Here is a 16,376-nt window from a genome sequence, read left to right on the forward strand (position 1 = left end):
TTGATCGTTGACGACATGTTTGATAGAGTAGAGGTAATCTTGAACCTTGTTTTCAATTGCTGGCTTGCTGCTATGAATCTTTATATGAGTTGCTGATTTGAGAAAGTGAAATGAAATGAAACAGTTACAGTTACGGTGGTATGGATCAACGTATGTCGTCAGGTATCCTCATTGCAGTTTACGACAGCAGTCAACTTATGTTGATGCCCAGGTAATTTTGTTTCCATTTTTAATCTGTTATGTATTATGTTTCATGATTTGTGAACTTAGTCGAAAAAAGAGCAGGGGCGGACCAAGCTATATAGTCAGGGGTAGCTGCCCCCTTGAGAAAAATTAGGGGAGCCACGGGAGTTGGTGTCATGATGAATGATAAAAAGAGTCGTTTTTCATTCGGGGGAACTCCAATTTATCATTTCACGGGAACCTCTACTTTTAGTCAATACACTGTTGCGCATGATGAAAGTGTCACCAAGATTGATCCTAAAGCTCATTTGGAGAAAGTTTGCCTTCTTGGCTGTGGTGTCCCTACTTGTATATTTTTCTTAACTTCAGCATATTGTTGTTATATTCAAAAGCTAGTTGTGTGGTTCTAATTTTTGTCTTCAGGTCTTGGTGCGGTTTGGAACACAGCAAAAGTTGAAGCAGGATAAATGTTTACTATTTTCGGTCTTGGAACTGTTGGTCTTGCAGTAAGTTTGTATATAAAGATGATTTATCTTTTACTTATCATAAATACGGATGTTTCTTTTAAAACTGTATAAACTCGAATACCATTTGATAGGTAGCGCAGGGTGCGAAAGCAGCAGGTGCTACACGTATAATTGGGATAGATATTGACAACCGAAAGTTTGATCGAGGTATGCATTAGTTACATTTTTTCTCTTTTCTATGGCACATGATAAAACATATGGTAGGCTTAATAACATTTTCTTTTATCAATTATGAATTGCAGCAAAAGACTTTGGTGTGACTGAGTTTGTGAATCCAAAAGACCACGACAAACCGACCCAACAAGTTCTTGTTGATATGACAGATGGAGGTGTCGATTATAGTTTTGAGTGTATTGGTAATGTTTCCATTATGAGGGCTGCTTTGGAGTTGTCTTCTAGGACGCGTTAGATGTATCATTTGGTTATCAGTATTTTTTTGCTTATTTTCCTGCAAATTTTAGCAAAAAAACTGGATTTTCCAGTTTTTTTTTGTTTTTTTTTAAATATTCCGTCACAAATGTGTTGCAATTTTTTGATATTCCGTCACAAATGCGTTGCAATTTTTTGATATTGCGTTGCAATTTTTTGATATACAACATAGGAAATGCGTAGTAAAGGCGTCACAAATTTCCTACACCATATTTCCGTAGGAAATACGTTAAAATTTGCGTTGTAATTGCGTAGTAAATAGTTTCCGACGGGGCTTTTTCCAACATCAAGGTTTTGTTGCAGATCCGTAGCAAATGTCAATTTTTGACGAATTTGTGACGGAAAAGTGTGTTAAAAATTGTCATTTTTCTAGTAGTGAAAAATTCAACAACAAAATTGTTTTACCTTAATAGCGTACCGTAAATATACATTTAATTGTGCAATATTGTAAATCAATTGTTTATTCTCTTTCCTAGTTTATAGGCTCTTATGTACATTATTTATATGGCTTTTATCAATCAATACAAGGTGTGAGATTGAGCCCTCATATTGTTCACATGGTATCAGCCTAAGGCGATCCTTTTCCTTTTTCCTTCTTCATCTTTTTTCGGCCTACCCTACCCTACCTTTCCTGTTTTCCGCCGCCGCCACCATGGCAAACTCCACCTCCCTCAATCTTCCAACCACCCTTCACTCTCTTCTTCACTTTATTCCCCACAAACTCACATCCTCAAATTATCTTGCTTGGAGCCAACATGTTACCCTTGTTCTCTCCTCTCAAAACCTGCTCGGTCATGTTGATGGCACAACAAACCCTCCTGCTGAAACTATTACCATAGCCGACTCACCTGCCAAACCCTCCCCCAATCCGAAGGATGCGGCCTGGATGGCAAACGATCAAACTCTTTGCCTTCTACTCCAATCCTCTCTCTCTGAAGAAGCGATGTCGGAGGTTATTGGTCTTCACACTGCCCGCCAAATCTGGCATGCCCTAGAAACTGCGTACAGTGATCGTTCCACTGATCGTATGCACACCCTTCGCGACAACCTTCGTCTTCTACAAAAAGGTTCTTCAACCGTCGCTGAATTCGGTCGCAAATTCAAGGCTATTTGCGATCAACTTGCCGCCATTGGCCATCCGGTTGATGAAACTGACAAGTGCCACTGGTTCCTGTGTTGACTTGGACCTACTTACGATCACTTCTCCACTACTCATCGTGCGCTCGGCACATCCTCTTTCCGCGAACTCCTGGCTAAAACTGAAAACCAAGAAATTTTCATGCAATCGCTACACGGCCACACGCCTCCCGCTGTTGCCTTTACCGCCAATTCGTCTCGGTCTGGTAACTCAAATCGTTCAAATTCTGGTTCTAACTCTTTTAATCGTGGTAGGGGTCGAGGTCGTAATGCAGGTCGTGGTGGCGGTGGAAGACCACCACATTGTCAATTATGCTGAACCGATGGTCACTATGCCAACACCTGTCCAAATCTCGCAAGCTTTGCAAAACAAGCTTCTCTCATTGATGCCAATCTCGCCCATGCTTTTCATGCTCAATTTCATATCACTGATGCAAATCATCCAGATTGGACCGGTGATACAGGTGCGTCGGCCCATATGACTCCCTTTGTCTCGGACCTTGATGTCAATTTTGGTTCTCCTACAAATGAGTTTGTTCGTTTCGGCAATGGTCATACGTTACCTGTTACGAACATGGGCACTAAATCTCTTTCTCAAACTCTAAATCTTAAAAATGTTCTTGTTGTCCCACATCTTACTAAACGTCTTCTCTCTATTAGTAAGCTTACCCATGATTCTCCTGTAGATGTCCTGTTTTCTAATAATTTTTTTCACATCCAGGATCGACACACAAAGGAGATCCTAGCCAAGGGAACATGTGAAAACGGACTCTACATTCTTCGCGAAGGAAATTAAGCTTTCATCGCCTCCTATTCGGATTATCATCTTAAAGCGTCTTTTGAAAAGTGGCATGATCGTCTAGGACACGTGTCTTTTGATATTATTTCTAGATTGCATAAACATGGTTCCTTGTTTGTTACTTCTCTTTTGCCAAAACCTAGTATTTGTTCTTCATGTCAATTATCTAAGTCTCATCGATTGCCATTTGCTTTAAATGTTAAACGTTCTTTACATGCTCTAGATTTAATACATTGTGATTTGTGGGGTCCTGCGCCTGTTACATCTACGAATGGTTATCGATTTTATGCCATATTTATTGATGACCATTCTCGTTTCACGTGGTTTTATCCACTTAAACAAAAATCTGATTTTTATGAAGCCCTATTAGTGTTTGTCCCGTTTGTTCAGAATCAATTGTCATGCACTGTTAAAACATTTCAGAGTGATGGTGGAACTGAATTCACTAACAATCGCGTACAAAAATTTTTTCGTGAACATGGAATTCATCATCGTCTTTCCTGTCCCCACACTCCTGAACAAAACGGACGTATCGAACGTAAACACAGACACATCACCGAAACCGGTCTTGCAATGCTTTTTAACTCTGATGCTCCTGCTACATTATGGACCGATGCCTTTGCCTCGGCTACCTTCATCATAAATCGCTTACCTTCTTCTATACTTGATTTTAAATCTCCCTACGAAATCTTGTATGGATGCACTCCAACGTATTCAAATCTTCGTATTTTTGGTTGTCGTGTGTTTCCATATTTGCAGGATTATGCGAAACATAAATTATCTCCGCGCAGTGCGGAATGCATTTTTGTTGGTTATGATGCACAATATAAAGGCTACAAATGCTTGGACCCTCTCTCCCATCGTGTCTATGTTACACGCCATGCGCAATTTGATGAAGATACCTTTCCTTTAAGCAAAAAAGTCTCGCCTATTGATGAAGCCACCTTGGTCTTCTCAAACTTTGACGAAGTCCTACCTGCTCCAATCATACCCAATCCACCCACCATTCCTACTGTTCCCAGTGTTCCCACCGGCTCTCCATCACCTACGCCTTCCTCGACACAATGCTCATTGTGTCCTCATTCATTGTCACCCAAACAACCCTTCCCCTCTCACTGTGTTCCCCTCACCGAAAATCAGCAAACCTTCACCTCAGCCCAACCCTTCCTATCGGTCCAACAATCCCCATCCGCCCAACCCTCCACCTCGGCCCAACACTTCCCATCCGTCCAACCCTCCACATCGGCCCAAACATCTCAGACTGGCCAACCCTCCACCTCGGCCCAACACTCCCCTCGGCCCGATCCAACTGTTCAGCCTGTCCAGCCTACTTCCGCCACTGACCAGCCCAATTCCACCGTTATCCAGCCCAACTCACCTCTGCCACCTATCCCACCCAGCCCACAATCACCCATTCCTCTCACCCAACCCGCTCCTGGATCCGCTTCTGTGCCAGTACCATCACACCCTATGAGGACTCGATCGAAGAAAGGAATTTACAAGCCAAAATATTTTGCTAATCTTTCCTTGTTTTCAGGTACTTTACATCACGCTTTACTTGCAGCACAGGATCCTCGCGGTTACAAATCGGCCGCAAAGCATACAAAATGGGTAAAGGCTATGGAAGAGGAACTTCAGGCTTTACGGGCTAACAAGACTTGGGTTCTCGTTCCACGACCCGCGGGTTCAAATGTGGTTGGTTCGAAATGGATTTTCAGAACAAAGTATAAAGCAGATGGTTCCATTGACATATACAAGGCTCGTCTAGTTGCTCAGGGCTTCACTCAAGTCCCTGGCCTCGATTTCTCTCATACTTTCAGTCCGGTAGTCAAGGCTTCAACTGTTCGTGTAGTTCTTGCTCTTGCTACTATTTACGGCTGGTCTCTTCGTCAGTTGGATGTTCGTAATGCTTTCTTAAATGGCAATCTTACTGAAACTGTTTATATGGAGCAACCTACAGGATTTGTTGATTCACAGTTTCCTCATCATGTATGTCGTCTCAATAAGGCTCTCTACGGTCTCAAGCAAGCACCTCGGGCTTGGTTTCAACGCCTGAGCAATTTTCTGCTTGCACGAGGATTTGTATGCAGCAATGCTGATATCTCTCTCTTCATTTTTCGAAAGGGGACCGCTATCGTATATCTTCTGGTCTACGTCGATGATATTATTATTACTGGTAGTGATTTGGCTCTCGTTCAATCCTTTGTCACCAGCTTGCACAAGGAATTCTCGGTTAAAGATTTGGGGGCTCTTGGTTATTTCTTGGGTCTTGAAGTTACTTATTCTGATCGTGCCATCTTCCTCAGCCAGGCAAAATATGCTCATGACATTCTGGCTCATGCCGGTTTATTGGATGCTAAGCCGGTTGACACACCCTTAGCTTCCACAGAGATTTTTCACAGCAGCGGTGATTCTTTTCATGATCCCACGCTCTATCGTTCATTGGTTGGTGCTCTTCAGTATCTTACAATTACACGTCCTGATCTCTCTTATGCTGTTAATCAGGCCAGTCAGCATCTACAGTCGCCTACGGTTTCTCATTTTCAGTCCGTTAAGCGTATCCTTTGTTGCGTCAAGGGCACTATTTCCTTTGGGTAGACCTTTTCTAAGCCAGACACGCCTACTTTAGTGGGATACTCTGATGCTGACTAGGCACGTTGTATTGAAACGCGTCGATCCACGTACGGCTACTCGATTTATTTAGGTGGAAATCTTGTTTCGTGGAGTGCAAAGAAGCAGCCTACTGTGTCTCGTTCTAGCTGTGAATCTAAATATCGTGCAATGGCAAACACTGCGGATGAGATCATCTGGATCACTCATCTTTTGCGGGAATTACATGCTCTCCCATCTGCTCGTCCCACTCTTCTTTGCGATAATAAGAGTGCCATTTTTCTTAGTCAGAATCCCGTAGCACATAAACGCGCCAAGCATATTGATATTGATTATCATTTTGTTCGAGAATTAGTTTCGTCCGGCAAGCTGTACACCAAATTCGTTCCGTCCAATCTCCAGGTTGCGGACATCTTTACCAAGAGCCTTCCCAAGCCTCTGTTTGAAAAATTTCGAAGTCTGCTTCGTGTTGGTCCCCACCTGTTCGATTGAAGGGGGGTAATAGCGTACCGTAAATATATATTTAATTGTGCAATATTGTAAATCAATTGTTTATTCTCTTTCCTAGTTTATAGGCTCTTATGTACATTATTTATATGGCTTTTATCAATCAATACAAGGTGTGAGATTGAGCCCTCATATTGTTCACATACCTTAAGTCACCAAATGAAATTTTGCCACCATCTTTAAATTCCCTGGTTTTGAATCGACGTTAATAAAGAACAATTTGAACAAAACAACCGTTTTTTTTTTCCAAACTTTGATCCATTACAACGAACAATTTGAACAAAACTAACCTTTTTTTCACAAACTTTAATCCATTAAAAATCTACAAAACAGTATTTTATAAATACATTTTCATAAAATTGGGACTAATAAAAAGATATAAAACACTATTTTATACACAACCCTTGGCTTCCAGCCATCAAAAGGTACCAATAAGCACAAAATCATCATGTGAAACACATGTATTTCAAGACAAAAACAACAGCATGACGAAACATATTCAATTTTAAACTAGTAAACTTATAAAACCCATTGCCCTTTTACAACCTTTAAACAAGGGAAAACCCAAACTTCAAGCAGAAAAGAAACCTAAACTTCAAGCAGAAAAAAAAACCCAAACTTTTTAAACACCAAAACCCACAGAACCTTCGACATCTGTGCAACCAAACCCACCCCAAGATCTGAACATTTAGAACAACAAAATCCAGCCCATTACCTGTTCAATTGCAAAAGTAGAAAAGAAAATAACGAACGATCGCCTTCAAAGTAGAGATCGAACCAGAACCCACAACTAAATTGACCCCCCTTCTTGTTCATCCGCGCGAAGTAGAAACTAGTGACGAGAACGCAGTTAACACGAGCGACTCGTTTGTGAACGGGATCTGGTCTCTGATATGCCTTAAATCGATGTAGTTGTCATCGTGAACCATTATCGTCAACCTCCGTTATCTGATTTGGTCTCGAAAAAAGCTTACATCGAGAACCTTAGCCGCCACTCTTTCTAGTCATCGGAAATGGATCCCGAACAATTGACCAGGAATTACCAGACAACCATCACTACAACCACTATTTCGGCCATCGTCTTCGGCCACTATTTTCATCCACCACCTCCCATTAACACAACCTCCATCATCCACCATCTTCAGCCGCCACTACACATCGCTCCACTAGACAACCACCACCAGCATACACCTAATATAATGAGAGAGATATGAGAGAGAGAGAGAGAGAGAGAGAGAAAGAAAGAAATATGGGATTGAGTTTTAAAAAGAAGAGAGCGAGAGAAAAGATGTGACATGGAGAGTAAAAGACTAAAATGCCCTTTTGATTAATTTTCTTATAGGTGATGTGTAAATATGCTATTGGATGGGAGGAGTTCCCATGGTTCTCGTAACTGGGGTTGGTTCTCCCTTGAACCGAATCCTATATATATATATATATATATATATATATATATATATATATATATATATATATATATATATATATATATATATATATATATATATATATATATATGGATGGGGTAAAATAGCAATCACCTTTAGATGCGAGAACCGTAGGAACCATTATCCACCCTAGATCTCTCATGTATGAGTGGCTGAGATTGAATTTTTAAGTTTGATTTGTCTTGTAGTGATTTTATGGATTAAAAAGGAATAAATAGTACAAAAGGGTCTTATGGAAAACTTGACTTGTGTACTATTCATGTCAACTTGTCAAACTAAAAATCAAACATCATAGACTACATCATTATTCATGTCAACATTAATTACGTTTATCTATTTAAAAACAAAAGAATTAATTATGACACATGATTTTTTATACAAAAAAATTACACTACATGTATAAAAAGAAAACGTCTTCAACCTTTGATCTTGATCTTCATTTTTTGTTCGTTATCCTCATCATTTAAACGTAAAAGCCCCAATACCTACGAAGATCAAGAAAAAACCGAGCGTTTACATTCCGCAAACGTTTAGAGGAGCTCGGGACAGCGATCAGGGGCGTAAAAAACATTTTTTTATCGTGTGTAATAAAAAAAACATTTTTTTACACTCGACACCCTGCGCGAAACTTTTTTACATTCAACAATGTACGAGAAACAATTTTTCAAACGTATGCAAAAATTGAACATTTACGCGTGACGTTTTTACATACGTTTGAAAAAATAGATTTACGCATGATGTTTAGAGGAGCTCGGACCGACGATTAGGGGCGTAAGAAAACATTTTTTTTTCATTCGACACCATGCGCAGAAAAATATTTTACATTCGAAAACTTACGTAAAAACATTTTTCAAACGTACGTAAAAACTATTTTACGACTTCCGTTTTATGATACGTTTGAAAATTAGATTTAGGTGTGATGTTTAGAGGAGCTCGGGTCGGCGATCAGGGGCGTAAAAAAACATCTTTTACACAAGTTTTCAAAACATTTTTTATTTATTTTTTATATAGTGGTGTTCTCATACTCAATTCGTGTAAATGTTTACGCACGTTGTCAATATTTTTTTTACGCACGTTGTCAAAACTTTTTTTCGCACGTTGTCTAATGTTTTTTTAAACAGTTGTAGTGCAAAGTTATCAGACATTAACGAATGATATAGAAATTCTCAATAAACATATAAGACAAATATAACCTGTATTTTATAAAAAGCATTATGTCAAAATTAGGGAAAATAGAGCAAAAAGAAATATATATCATTTTCGATAATTTTGTATTTTCTAATAAACATATAAGAAAAATATAACTTCCATTTATAAAGAACATTATGTCATAATTAGAGAAAATAGAGTAAAAAGAAGTAGATATCATTTTCGATATTTTTATATTTTCTAAATTACGTAATATTTTTGGTGTTTGAATTTAAAACCTAAGATATTTTTTTCCCAATTTTAAATATAAAAAGTATAAAAGAAAATGAAAGGAGAGAGATATTGTTATGTATGATCTAATGTGTTTTAGAGATAAGAGAGATGAGATGTGACATTGAGAGAAAAAGATTAAAATACCTTTTTAAATTAAATTAATTATAGGTGATATGTTAAAATTTTATTGGATGGAAGGAGTTCTCGTAGTTCACGCAACTGGTAGTGATTCATACTTGAACTGAATCCTATATATATATATATATATAGTGGATGGTTCATTAGGAAACATTAAAAAAGTGGGGAACCGGGGAACACTCTTAAAAATTCAACTTAACATGTTAAAAATCAACTTTTAAAAACTAAAAAATATAAAAAAAAATGTTTAAAAAACAGTTAAAATAATATATCTTATAAAATTAAATTAAAAATGTTAAAAATCAATTTTTAAATTTTTTTTCAGTGATTTTCCTTATAAAAATGGGTAGAAACTATTTCAATAAAAAATCATTTTTGTAAAAAAAAATTAAGCCTTTTTTAACTGTTTTTATTTTATATTTTTTTTTGATTTTTTTTATTACAATTTCTTCTACAGGTATTTATAAGGAAAATCGCCAAAAAAAAATTAAAAAAAAAATTGATTTTTAACATGTTAAGTTAAATTTTTAAAAGTGTTCCCCGGTTTCACACCTTTTTAGTGTTACCCAATGAACCTCACAGTATATATATATATATAGGGGAGGGTTCTCTTAAGAAAGCTAAATATTGTGAGAACCGTGAGAAGGAATGAAAAAACCAATCAAAACCAATTTTTTTAATACAAACCTCATTGTAATTAAGATACAACATTAAAAAAAGAATTTACAACATCAAATAATTCATTTCTCCTTTCAAAATCACTCTTTTTAGATTTTTTACACATGTGTAAATTTAACAGATTTACCCATGTGTAAATGGCAAACTTACACATGTGTAAATTTTCTTTATTTACGAATTCATGTAAATTTAAACGTGTAAATTAAATTTCTAACATTGTATTCGAATAATAATAATAATAATGATAAGTGTAGAAAAAGTTTTTGAATTTGAATTGTTTTTGACCAAGTTCTCGCGGTTTTTTCATTTGTTCTCGCGGTTCTTATAATATTTAGCGTTCTCATTTAAACTTTCCCACATATATATATATATATATAGAAAAAGTATATCGTACATTACGGCTTAACGTGCTTCACGTACGACAACGTGCGTAATTTGTTCTACAACATGCGTGATTAATGTTTTCAATATGCGTGATTATTTTGTTTCAACATGCGTGATTTTGGATATTTGAGTTATAACGTGCGTGATTTTAAAATGAACGTGCGTAATTACCTGTCGTACGTGATGTACGTTAAGCCGTAATGTACGTTAACCTTCCTCTATATATATATATATATATATATTATATATAATAGGAAAATAGAAGCTATAAACTATAACTGAACAAGTAGGATGTTTCAACTAGCTAACTACTTATCCATATACATGTGGATTAATATGCCCCCTTCGAGCTAAACGAAATGTAATAACATTAAACTTGGACTTAAGAGTGTAAAAATAATTGGATCACAACCTTTAATTAAATATCAGTCATTTGTCACATTTCAGTGTGGAGTTAAAGCAGTCAAGAGCCTTAGCCTCCAATTGTTTTGTTACTACTATTAACATAAAATTTGTTAATTTTTATACCTTTATAATTAACTTTTCTCTCTACTTAACTCACAACTATTTCTAAAAATATTAACAATTTTATTAGATTTTCTCTCTACAGATTTTTTTCTCATATATTTACAGAAAAACAGTAATTTTCCCATATATTTTCTCTCTTCTAAACTCACAACCACTCAATAACACTAACAACCATTCCTTCTAATATAACTAAACTCCATCACATAATTTTAAGGTTTCCATTATGAATGCTCTTACACGTTTTACCTCACTATAGATGGAACATAATCGTAAAAAGAATTTCCCATAAAAAAGACCCCAATTTTGAAATTGGATTCACCCCCTAAAAAAGTTGAGAGCTAACACGCAGATGGAATATATAATACTAAAAATGTTAATGGTATCTAATATAAAACTTGTTAAAGATCGATTTGAAAATGCTTACGATAATGTTTGTTGGAGTTTTCTTTTGGACATCATGGGGCAAATGAGTTTTCCGGAATTATGGTGCAAATGGATCAAAGGGATCTTGGTTTCGGCTAGATCCTCGGTACTTGTGAACGGGTCTCCGAGACTTTTAAATTTAGATGTTCCAAAGGGGTCAGACAGGGGGACCCTTTATCTCTGTTTCTGTTTCTTCTGGTCATGGAAGCTTTGTCTAGCATTTTGTGCAGAGCTAGGTCTGAAGGGCTTTTCAAAGGAATCCAAACTCCCAATAACGGTCCGGTTATTTCTCACGTTTTTTATGCTGATGACGCTCTTGTAATGGGGGATTGGGATAGGGTTAATATAAAGAACGTGGCGAAATGTTTGAGAATATTTTATTTATGTTCCGGTTTAAAAATCAATCTTGATAAATCAATTATTTACGGGTTGGGGATTGATAGCGGGGAAGTGTCAATTATGGCCAATGTGATTGGGTGTAAAACGGGCTCTATCCCGCTTATATACTTGGGGATTATGGTGGGGACTAATTTGAATAGAATAAACAACTGGACACCAATTTTTGAGGTTTTTGAAAAAAGACTGTCGACTTGAAAAGCGAAAACTTCATCAATAGGTGGGAGGCTCACTTTGATCTATTCGGTGTTGGAAAGTCTGCCTATTTATTATTTCTCTTTGTATAAGGCCCTGGTTGGGGTTATAAAGGCCCTTGAAGCCAAAATGAGAAAATTCCTATGGGCGGGCTCTAGCAGGATTTCAAAACTTAACTGGGTGGCTTGGGAATGGTTCACTTGGCCCAAGATAAAAGGTGGGTTGGGTTTTAACAGGCTTAAAAACGTCAATGAATCCCTCCTAGTTAAATAGGGGTAGAGATATAGGGTTGAGAAAAAAAATTTGTGGTGTAAATTGGTGGAAGCGTGCCATTGTAAGAATAATCAAAGGAACTTCCTTCCGCTTAATGGAAACATTGTGTGGTGCTGGAAAAATATTGTGAAGTTGTTATCCAAAATGAAAATAAATGGGAAGGGAACACATCTACTAATCTTGGGTAAGGTGGGGAATGGGACCGATATTCTTTTTTGGATTGACACGTGGGCGGGCGATCTTCCTTTCATGGAAAGATGGCCCCTTTTGTATGGTTTGGAGATGTTTAAAATGTGCATGGTCGCGGAGAGAATTGGAGCAGGGCAAGGAGATGGAGTTTCTTCATGGCATTGGTCTAGACAGCCTGAGTCTGATGAGGAGTTAAAGGAATGGAAGGAATGTCACGAGGTTATCAGTTTTCTGAGACTCTCGAACGAAAAGAATACATGGTATTGGAGTGGTGATAGCCAGAAGGGTTTCTCGGTGAAGTCGGTAAAAAAGGCATTGATTATTGACAGAAGCAATTGTCACCTTCCAAATTTCGTATGGTGCAAATGGGTTCCCATTAAATGCAATATAATGAATTGGAGACGAAATTTGGACAGGCTTCCTACGAGAATTAACTTAAGAAGAAGGAATTTGGATGTTACATCGGTTGTGTGCCCTTTTTGTGACGAAATCGAGGAAACGGTGGAGCATTTGTTCACTGCTTGCTCGATGGTTATTAGGGTTTGGTCGGCTTTTAGCGTTTGGTGCAACATCCCGTTGCTGTTCTTTTTTGAGTACAAAGATATTTTAGACGTTCAAAAGTGTATTAAGAATGGAAACAAGGCGGAAAAGATCATTTATGGTTTGGCTTTGATAGCTTGCTGGTGCATATGGAAAGAAAGGAACGAAGTGGTTTTTCACCAGAAAAAAGGTAGCCCGCAAGATATCGTAAGGAAGATAAAGTCGAGAGGTTTCGCTTGGGTTAAAAATAGAACGCCATGTAATAGTATTAGTTGGGCGGAGTGGTGTAAATATCCTCTGTATATGTTGTAATTTCTTTGCCCTTTGCCCGTTGAGGTCGGGTGTTTTTGATGTTTATTTGACCTTTTGTCCGTTTGGGTCGGAGATGCGTTTTTATGAAATATAATTTTCAAAAAAAAAAATCTAATATAAAACTAAAAAGAAAGTGGAATCACATGTACACAATTCCTATTCCCAATGGAATATATACTACAAAACAGAGGTCTTGGGTTTTTGTCAAGTACTTGACCTTCTGTACGTAGAATATGTTCTAGGTTTTTGTTGATTATTAATGTTGGAATTATTAGTCTATTGTGGCTGCTACATTATTATTGAAACAATTATAGTATACACAACATGCGCTTTACAGGCTACATTATTGAAACAATGATAGTATATACACAACATGCTTTAGATTTTGTATTTATGGTTTAATAATATTTTGGAGAAAAAAGTTTGCAGACCAGAAGTTGGTGATAAGTTGTTTTTAAGTATATTAGGCTATAGGGCATGGGGTGTGTCCCCAACCCTGTCGAGGACCGGAGACGCCGGCAAACCATCCCGCCCCCCTCCCTGTTCTCACCGGCAGCATCTGGACGTTGGTGACGGTCCGTTTTTGGTGGGCCCCCCTTCATTTTTGACTGTTAAAAAAAAATAAATAAATAAATTCAGAATCGGATTGAGTTGTGGGTTGAATCGGAGTTGCCGGAAATCCGCCGGATAAACCGAACCGAAAAACGAAGATGAAGACAGGTTCTTTTTTCAAGACAGGTTCTTTATTCTTTTTTTTTTTTTGAGTGGTGGGCCCCCCATATTTTTTTAGTCCCTGTTGTTTTAAGTTCTTTACAGGTTCTTTTTTCTAGAATTCTTGTTTCCTTGAAAACCCTATTTTTTTAAGTTTATGTAATGGATTTTAATATTAATGAAAATATTTTGTTAGTTTACTTGTTAAATGTTAAAAAAAAGTAGAAGATTAAAAAAATAAAAAAACATAAAATAGGTGGGGTAGGATCATCTAGGACCATCCTTCATACCTTCTAGTTTTGTGGGATGGACCATCCTTGGGAGGACTATGACGTGGCGCCTACGTGGCGGATCATCCTCCCTCGGAGGACCATCACCATACCCTCTAGCCTTAGCATAGAATAGTTAATTATGAAATACTAAATTTTATAGGACACACATTTAAAAATAATAAGAGTTAATTACGATTATCGTCCTTATGATTTGTCAAAAATATGACCATTTCAGTCCATTAGTTCAAAAATTGTCAAAACAGTCCCTATGGTTTCATTCTCGTAACTATTACATCCACCCACACTAATGCTATCCATTTATTCTGTTAGTTTATTAAAATTGACCATAATGTCCATGTTATTAAAATTAAAATAAATGAAGAGTTAATTACGTTTTTCGTCTATGTGCTTTGTTAAAGATAACCATTATTGTCCATTAGTTCTAATAAGAAGGACATTATGATTATTTCAAATAAACTAACAAAATAATTGGATGACGTTAGTGATGGTGAATTGTAATAATTATGAAAGTGAAACCACAGTGATTGTTTTAACATTTTTTAAACGAATGGACTAAAATAGTAATTTTTGACAAACTATAATAATGAAAAACGTAATTAACTTAAATAATGAAGCATAAATGAGTTAATTTTTATTTAAAAATGACAAAACTACTTAATGATGAAAGGTCATCATGTTACCCATAAAGTAGCCATCTTATAAAGGTACACATCCACTTATACAATTCTCACTTTAAATTTACTTTGTCTTTTATCCATTTTCTATAGACATATCAACAATCGCATAATGTTTAGAACGTACATACACTACAAGAATTCTTTGCAGACAAGTTCCACTACTTATCGTAGCTAAAAAGTCGCCGGAATCAACCTTTAGTGACGAGATACCGTCGCTACAGGGTCGTTGTGAAAAATTGAACTTGAAAATAATTCAAAAATAAATATTAAATATTATTTTCCCCACGACATGTTGTTGCTAAAGATTTGTTTCCAGAAAAATCTTTTAAACCTTTAGTGACGACGAGTTGTCGCTAAAGGGTTAGTTATGACAAAGTTTAGGTTTCCTTAGCGACAACATGCTGTCGCTAAAAGGGTTGTTTTCAAACATCATTTACACACTGTGTTCCTGAGTTAAGTTAATGATAGAAAAGAAAAGATTCTCTCATTTTCTTTTCTTTTCTCTCCGTTTCTTTCCAAATTGGAAAGATTAATTTTAGACAAAAAATCTATCTTTTTCTCTTATTTTCTCTCCTTTAATGAAACTCTGGAACACAATTAAAAATTATTTCGTTTCAAATCTCTTCTTTTCTCTTATTTATTTAATGAAACTCGGGAACATAGCGTTAAGGTTTCAAGTCGTCGCTAAAGGTAAGTTTATTTCTAAATGGTCCCCATATTTTCTCATTAATTCACAAAAATATCAAATCGCATGTACCTAACCATTAATACAAACACAAATAACAATCAACCATCATAAATTATATATGTTGGTTCTAATAAAACCATAAATTCAAGTTATGATAACAAACTAACAATTGTTTTCATCTTCATCTTCGTCTTCATCTAGGGCCTGCGACAACGACCCGAGCTTTTCCATCTTCGTGACATTGGCAAATAAGTTTGCTTGCTGAGAGAAGTTTTCTTTCAACGCATTGTATTCCACTTGTGATGGTGAGCTGAATGTGTACGACACATTGGGGCGTATATTTCGCACCTTTCACCGCATTCCCCAGATCCAACCATTCTTTTCACCATGAATGCACCTGAGAAACTCTTCCTCGTCAATTAGTGCATCACCTGCTTCCTTTTTCATTTTGGCGTGCTCGCTTTCAATGCGATCCTGTAGTAAACAATAATAAAATACATGAGTAAATTGTCTTTTTAGTCGCTGAGGTTCGACCCAAAATGGATCTAGTCAGTAAAGTCCTCGGTCAGAACAACTCCATCGATGTCCAAAATTTTTACCTTCTAACCCAAACTACTTACAACATGTCATCTGTAGGAGGGACCCTTGCATTTTGAAGTAACAACCCGAAAGGGTTCTCGTCATCCAACTCCTTTTCAACAATAGTTTTGGTTTCGGTATCCCCTCTTGATGTTGGTTCAGCTCTAACTTCCTTACCCCCCGGTAGTCGTGTGATATCTTCGTCGAGTGAATCATGCTCAATGATAGCGTTGCCTCCATCAGCGTTTATACGCAAGGAAATTGCACCTCTTCTAAGCCTAACCGTAGCTATGACACCACTTGATGCAAA

The 16,376-nt window shown here is 36.9% G+C and overlaps 1 protein-coding gene across 1 annotated transcript; it reads left to right on the plus strand.

The window, feature by feature from the left end:
• Positions 1 to 635: 635 nt before the first annotated feature.
• LOC110944349 (alcohol dehydrogenase class-3-like) lies at positions 636 to 1,153 on the plus strand. Its single transcript, XM_035979644.1, has 3 exons — positions 636 to 689; positions 782 to 857; positions 953 to 1,153. The coding sequence occupies exons 1-3, from the start codon at positions 651 to 653 to the stop codon at positions 1,117 to 1,119; spliced, it is 282 nt and encodes a 93-aa protein (XP_035835537.1). The 5' UTR covers positions 636 to 650; the 3' UTR covers positions 1,120 to 1,153.
• Positions 1,154 to 16,376: the final 15,223 nt, after the last annotated feature.

Source organism: Helianthus annuus, chromosome 11, assembly GCF_002127325.2.
Source record: "Helianthus annuus cultivar XRQ/B chromosome 11, HanXRQr2.0-SUNRISE, whole genome shotgun sequence".
Taxonomy (NCBI): domain Eukaryota; kingdom Viridiplantae; phylum Streptophyta; class Magnoliopsida; order Asterales; family Asteraceae; genus Helianthus; species Helianthus annuus.